General features: G+C 41.6%; 2 protein-coding genes across 2 annotated transcripts; one reads left to right on the plus strand and one right to left on the minus strand.

The window, feature by feature from the left end:
- The first annotated feature begins 403 nt into the window (after window positions 1-403).
- Window positions 404-3,013, plus strand: LOC128274534 (zinc finger protein 260-like). Its single transcript, XM_053012763.1, has 2 exons — window positions 404-540; window positions 616-3,013. Exons 1-2 carry the CDS (start codon window positions 509-511, stop codon window positions 2,639-2,641), a joined length of 2,058 nt encoding a protein of 685 aa, XP_052868723.1. The 5' UTR covers window positions 404-508; the 3' UTR covers window positions 2,642-3,013.
- On the minus strand, window positions 2,758-7,059 carry LOC128274535 (facilitated trehalose transporter Tret1-like). Its single transcript, XM_053012764.1, has 6 exons — window positions 6,740-7,059; window positions 4,387-4,750; window positions 3,974-4,320; window positions 3,637-3,851; window positions 3,353-3,553; window positions 2,758-3,290 (listed from the first exon to the last, which is right to left on the minus strand). Exons 1-6 carry the CDS (start codon window positions 6,840-6,842, stop codon window positions 3,060-3,062), a joined length of 1,461 nt encoding a protein of 486 aa, XP_052868724.1. The 5' UTR covers window positions 6,843-7,059; the 3' UTR covers window positions 2,758-3,059.
- Window positions 7,060-7,768: the final 709 nt, after the last annotated feature.

A 7,768-nucleotide genomic window follows, 5' to 3' on the forward strand; every position in this document is an offset into this window, starting at 1 on the left:
GTTAATAAATAGAATAATAAAGTTTCAAACCTGAATAAAAATAAAATCACTATGATTTGATTTCCAAATTGCAAAAAATTTCAGATTGCGAATTTGATTTCCAAATTGCAAAAAATTTCAGATTGCGAATTTGATTTCCAAATTGCAAAAAAATTTCAGATTGCGAATTTCACTTGACAGTTCGAAAAAGGGGAAAAATTTCCAATGTGTGTGTGAAATGTCAAATGACGAAAAAAAGACGAAAAAACTTTCATCACCAATATTAGCAAACAACAAAATTTTTCGTCAAATTTGCTGAGTGATTCGTCGATTCGTTCAGTTGTTGACACTCAATTTTCGAGTTCCAGTGACGTTGGTTGTGGAAAAAAAAATCGACGTTGGTTGTGGAAAATCGTACACAACCTTTGCTAAAGTTTGCACGTACCTTTGCTTAAGTTTTCTAAATATTGTTGTCCCCGATGAATCCCGATCGTTAATTAAAGTAACGCAATTTCCGACTGAATTTAAAATGGATTACAGTGCGTACGAAAACAAACTGTAGTGAGTGATCTTGAAACTGCGTCTACGACAATTTTTTGATGTTTTATAACAGTGGAACATGCTTTGCCATTTTAGTTCCGTATCGCAACCGATACAGGCGAGTTCGGGTTATTTTTCCCCGCCAAGCACCAGCAGTGCAACGCTTCTCAAAGTACCCAATCCTCTTATAAAGCAAGAACAGCCATTGATAACAGCTGGAAGTTTCGAAGGGAATATTACGCCACCCGTAAACGTAAACTGCAGTCAAAGTCAGCACTATACCGAGGGAAATGGAACGACGACCACATCAAAACCTCTGGACTTGCAGTTGATGTCAAATGCATATGCGCATCACCAACAGTTCATATCATCATCTCATCATCATCAACAGGACGAACAAGTCCCGAGCTATTACGATTGCACTGATCACTCAAATCCCTCTAGTTTATGCTCCTCAGGCGAACTGCGAGTACAAAACCTTCAACAATCCGCGGTACCGCGGCTAACAGCAAACCACTCTACACCTGTCTCCCCAGCACAGTCGACCCAGATTCCCCCTTCAATCGGGTCTCAAAATCCAGACTACAACTGTGGCACTTGCTCGAAGTCATTCTCAACCAAGCTAAGACTGTCAAAACATCTCAAAACACACCTTTCTAACTACCCAGATGCAGTGTTCAAGTGCCGCATGTGTGAAAAAATATTTCGCACGAAAAGTACGCTAATTTGTCACGAAAAAGTACATGGCGAAGGGATCGACAATCGGTTTTCATGTGTCGAGTGTGGCAAGATCTTCGGCACGGGCGAGAAGCTGCAGGTGCATCGACGGTTGCACACGGGCGAAAAACCCTACCAGTGCAAGGTATGTATGAAGCACTTTAACCATCAATCGAATCTGATCGTTCACGCTCGCATACACGAAAAGGTGAAGAAGGCACTGAAGTGTGAAAGGTGCAGTAAAGTATTGGATAACGAGGAACGATTGGTCATTCATATGCGACTGCACACGGGGGAAAAACCGTATAAGTGCTCGTATTGCGACAAACGTTTCAATCACAAAAGCACGGTAAGCACACACGAAAAGGCGGCCCACATTGCAGCCAATTCGTTTCAGTGCAACCGGTGCCACAAGACATTCAATCAAAAGTGTCAGCTCCAGTACCACGAAAAGCTTCAGGAGGAACACATGATTGGCTGTGCGATGTGCGAAAAGGTATTTTGCTACAAGGCGAGCCATAAGGAGCACATGTTCAAAGTGCATTTTCCGCGACAAAAAAAAGACCAGAAAACCATGAGTGAACCAGTTCCAAGCGGTGGGAAAGGCAGCGGTGTGGGAAGGAACAAGTACAAATGCACAGTTTGCGATCGAAGATTTTACTATGCGCGAGCACTGGATGTGCACATGGGAGTGCACGATTCATCGTTAGACGTGAACGTACTGTACTTTTCCTGCAACTATTGTCCCGAAACATTCATCGACGACGATCTGTTACGGAAGCATGAGTCGGAACACACTGCCAACTGCACCACCAATTTCCTGTCTAATATTGGGCGGGGAATGAACGAAGCAGAGGAATCAGGGAGGAATAATCGGTGTGAAAAAAGAGATACTTTTTGTCCGCTGTGTTTCAAGCAGTTCGACGACCAGAACACGTTACTCGACCATCACAAGAGTCATCTCTGCTCGAATGCAGATTGCACCAAGTGTGGTCCGGCACGTCGAAACGAGCGTAACGTTACAATCAGCACACACGATGGTCTGGAGGATAAACGCGAAACGGTTTGCAACGTCTGCCACCGAGTGCTACCCACATTCGAACAATTTCAGAATCACTTTCACTACCATACGTCGCGTGTCCCATTCTACTGTTACCACTGCCGGGTGGAGTTTAACGACAAACGGGAGTTATACACGCACGCTAAGGCGCATCTACCACGTGTGTCGCAGTCCTACACGTGTAAAATATGTTCAAAGGTATTCTCGACGAAAGGAAACTTTAAGCGACATTTGAAATCACATGAAACCGTTCGGGCATTTGCCTGTGACCGTTGCTTTAAGCAGTATGACTATAAAAGTGCACTGGAAGCACATTTGAAACGATCACATGGAATCGCGTTGTAGACGTTTGGCAGAAGATATAGTATGCATACAGTTTAATGTTGAGTTAATAAAAATGGTATCAATAAAAATGTTACAGTCCACGTTAAAGAAAGACATGACAGATTATTGTTATTATTATTTTATTTAGAATGAACAGATCCGTATTATCTACATACGAGTGTTTCGGCTACAAAAACCAGACCGGATCCTCTAAAGTAATGTTATACGAATAGTAAAGCAATAAGAAACAGACATTTGTAAAAGCTTTTTAGTTTTCTTATAATATTATTCAATTCCTACGAACCATATGTACATTGTTTAAGTCCATAAATACTAATAAATACCTTATGCAGTACATTTAAATTGCGTAATTCAGGTGTACAAAATGCAAAATCGACCTAGCGTCCTTTTCGAACTGAATGTGATGCTAATCTAAAATTCAGCTCTTGTTATCGTTTTCAAATGCATGCATGATTTGCTCTATGCTTTGACCACGCGTCTCGGGAATAAAAATCGCATTAAACAGACCGGCCGAAAGGCAGACGGCGCTAAACATCCACATGCAACCATGGAGTCCTATAAGTTCAACCATCGCTGGGAAATATTTCACCACCAGGAAACTGATCGTCCAGAGAAATGCGGTGCAAAGAGATCCGCCCATACTTCGAACCTGTTATAAAGCAAGAATATTAGCAGTATTCGAAGTGTAGTAGAGTCCGCGCGACCACTTACATTTGGTGGAAGGATTTCCGAAAGAATGACGAACGTTAGTGGCAGCAAGCCAATGGAAGCAATGAAAATAACAAACGAAAGGCTCGCCACCGGTATCCAGTTGATGGCGCTAACATCGATGTGCTGACTTTTCAAGTAGCCGTGTGTCCCCATGACGAATAGACCGATCGTCGCCAAAAAGCTCGATACAATGTAGACGTGCTGGAATAGTTGAATTGTAGAAATTAGTTGTTCTTAGTCTAGTTAGTTAGGTTTTTGTTCCTTTTTCCCCTGCGAATCATTACCTTTCGTTGATATCGATCAACGATGATCGAGGATCCGTACGATCCAGTAATTTGAATAGCTCCCACCACAATAGCAGCCATGTTCGGATCGAGATCTGAACCCGCATCGGCGAATATTTGCGAGGTGTAATTAATCAGCGCAAAGCAGCCGGAAAGCTGATTCAGAGACACTAACACCAGACCGATTATCAAAGCTTTACGAGCCGGCGGCGAAGCTAAAGGAAAAAGTGTATTGAATCAATGCGCACGAAACATAAATTTAAGCACTTATAAGCCCTTTTAAATTGATAGGTGACACCCTTGGGGGCACGATCATGCAAAGTTTTTCAATACTTACAAAAAGCAGCCAACGAGACAGTGCTGTGCTCCGGACTGTCTTTTACGGTGGTCATCTGCATTTGCAATAGACCGTCCATTTCAGAGCGCAACATGTCTAGATGATCGGGCGTCGAGGTGTAACCGCGCAGATATTTTAGTGAACATTCCGCATCCCGTACTCGATTGCATCGAATCAAGTACATTGGCGTTTCGGGAAATTGAAAGAATATGACCAGGTAAGCAAGGGGTACTGTAGAAAGTACGTATGCTGTTAAATGGTACGACGTGTAGCTGCCCATCACAAACGAAATCAGTGTGCCAATGTTGAGGAAGAGTATGAAGAAGGAACCGAGTGTTCCTCTATTCCTGTTTTAATAACAACGTGGAAAGTTAGTGTTTTGAAACAGAAACCAGTAGCCTGCACTACGCTACCTGTCTTCAGCAATTTCCGTAATATACATGGGCACCAACAGGAAAACGCCGGATGCTCCCAAACCGGCTAGAATCCGAGCAAAGTATAATACTTCGACAGTGGTACCGAACGCCACACATGTCCAAAATCCTATCAATGGTACCGCTGTCGATAAGAGCGATGCTCTGCGACCAAATTTGTCTGCGCTCCAGCCAAACAAGAAGGTTCCACAGAAGGCACCAATGCACAACAGCGATGCAATCCATGTTGCCTGCACATCGGTTACCGGGCCGTGTTGCAGCGGCGAATCAGACGAGATTAGTAGTGGAAGAAAGGGCGACAGCCAGCCAATCGCGGTTCCTAAAGAAAGTGAAATTATGTTTGCTGGCAAAAAAATGTATAATTAATTGTAAGATAAGTCAGTGGACTCTGCACGATTATATCTTGCTTGTTCTTATGCGATTATCAGCCGTAGAAAAAAGGTCAACAACACGGCGTTTGAAGGGCACATGGTCTAAAAATTTCATATTCGAAAAATAGTTCCACCATCCATTCTCTTTTTAAGTTCGCGTTATGGCGCAAGCCTTCTATCTAACGCTGAATACTTCTTTTGCTTCTTCACCGCACTTCTCTTTCCAAGCCATCGAAGCATATCTTTAACAACAAAACGTTAGCCGCCATCAATCGAAATCGCTTTTAGAGCGGCAACCCGTTAAGGTTACAAGTTATCGGTACCCAACGTGCCAAGTGAAGCGGGCAGGGGTTCGTCCTTCGATGTGGTTCCGAAGATAATTCCCGTTACGCGCAACCCTGAATCATCGGTACAAGTAGCGTATACTACTACTGCTATTGCTTCGTAGGCACCTGACGATTAGTTTTACGGTATTCAGGTAGCAAGTAGATGTTGCTGAATGCTTTTGTTTACTTCGATGGAATTTTTAATCAAGTGTTTTGTCATTGACCTTTTTTATCACTTTGTTGCTATCTTCGTGCGTAATATGAAGCACATACAAATGATTAGAACCAAAAGTGTAGTGCTGTGCCACATAAACGGTTGATTATTAATTATTATTAAAAACTAATATTTTTTATTAAATCCAAGGATTTATTCAGTTTGTTCACGTTTGCTGTTCTCAAATGGTGTAATAAATCCTGCATGCCACCACAACAATGGATATTATAAACTAGCATTTCTCGCTCCTTTGCTTTCATACGAAAAGCAATTTTTTTAGTAGCCCGCTAGAGTTAGGGCACATTAACATGATATATACTCGTATAAATATTAATTGAATGATTTTACTAATCAAATTGATCACAATATGGATCTCTCTGGTTTCATAGATGATAACTAAAGTAAAATATCATGATAACTACGATGAATTTGGAATGCAATATACACAATAGAATGGGATACGGTACCTGATAGAGTATACTATAATTTAATTCGTGATTACTTCGTGTATAATGTTTTATTCGTTTAAAATCTTGCTTTGTAAATAAAGTGTTCTCTCAGGTTCGATCTCCAATCCAAACCAAGCTCGACAATGCTCGGTGCATATCGCATGTCTGGCTCGAAAAAAGGAAAATAAAGCATTTTTGCATTGACCATTGTTGATGCTAAGAATTGAGTTAACCTGTGAAAAAAACCTGACCCATAGTCAGATGTATTGTTTTGCATTTTCCCCTTAGATAAGGGCCTTTTCAGGGTGTGAGAAAAATCAGAGTGTGCATTTATGTGTTCGGACAATACGCAGTAACCTAACGTAAGTGTTCAGTATTATTGTTATTGTGTTGTACATGTGACTAATGTTGATGAGGATAAGGAGCACCATTGACCGTGGCACTTCACTAGCAACCTATATATTGTTATTCTACAGCATTGCCGATTCGGCAAGCGATTCGTGTAATGCGTTTGTATAGCTGCGTCGAAAGCCCCGAAACCAAATTAGGCCTCCAATAATTATAAACTAGTCGTCTTCTCCAACGACCGACGCTCCTAAACGTACGGTTATTGTTCATCGTGAACCTGAACACACCGTTTAATTATTTAACATGTTTACACCAGTGGCAAACATACAATGGTTAAGCTTCGAAATTTTCAATAATTCATTCAAGCATCGCGCTACATGATCACGACTGACAAAAAACAATCAATCGATAGCTGAAAAAAGAATTCGCTCTGTATTGCCGAATTATCACTTCAAATTAATACGTATATTCACTTCAACCAAAAGATTGATGTTTCACTGTACAATTTAACCATCCTTTTTATATAGACTTTTCGAATTCGAATATAATATCATTTCTAGCTATTAAAATCGCTCCATTGATGCAAATGTTCAATAAGTAGTATTTATTTTACTAGTTATTTACCCCCGATCGCTGCTAAGTACAACTTGTAGACCTTTCTGTCCGACGTAAGCGTTACTTGTGAAGAGGAAATTTTCTCAGCGGTCATTATGAAATCCAAAAACATTCAACAACTTGTTTCAACAATTTCTTTTTGCCCGTAACACTTTGTCCAATTAAAAATTGTGCTGTTCGACACCCGATGGCACCTTCAGTGTATCGGCGGCGTGTCTATTTAATGTTTTGTTCATAGACTTAAATGTTCCTCACTCACTAATCTCACTACTAGCCGCACGCTACTCACTGATCGCGATCACTGACTCCCTCCTCGATTTTCTACAGAACGATCCTCCTCCAGTGATAGATCGATGGTGAATGCTGAATCTAGAACCCACCCCAATGGTGTGCTTCGCGCGACGAATAACAGCTCATAGGCCGCCCGTTGCTAGTTCACACGGCTGTGCCGCATACACGAACTTTGTGTATTGTTTGCTGTAGGTGATTGTCACTAGCGTTAGTGCTAGTTATACTAACAAACTAGCCAGGCGCGCCGCTACTAATGCAGTTAAGCTTCTCTCTGTCAAGGTAAAGCGTATCCATCTACTAATTCCATGCCGGAAGAAAGGTGTCGTGCGTTGTTGTCATTAAAGTAGATATAGCGCTGGGTTTAACGTTCACTGAACTCTACCAGGGTGGTTGAGTGGTATTGCATACTGCTCCTGTGTTCCAATAGTAATAACCGCACAAGCCCAATAGATGAAAGGCCTAAGTTTTACTGTACACTGAAGAAAATCACAATGATAGTCAACACGGGCAATGCTAGAGTTTGATATATGAAGTGTTCAAGTGAAGTGTACACCAAGGTCACTGCGCGACAAGTGAATAATTCGACCACGCTAATGGTCCGCTAATAAGACATTCTTCTGAGAATAGCTCCATGAATTGAGCGAATTTTGTGCATCATCATCCGCTGCTTTGATGACTGAAACTTGCTGCCGAAGTTATCTTGCCCTCGTGGCATCGTCTTATACATATCTCTAAACGGATTGAACT

The sequence above is a fragment of the Anopheles cruzii genome, chromosome 3 (assembly GCF_943734635.1).
Source record: "Anopheles cruzii chromosome 3, idAnoCruzAS_RS32_06, whole genome shotgun sequence".
Classification (NCBI taxonomy): domain Eukaryota; kingdom Metazoa; phylum Arthropoda; class Insecta; order Diptera; family Culicidae; genus Anopheles; species Anopheles cruzii.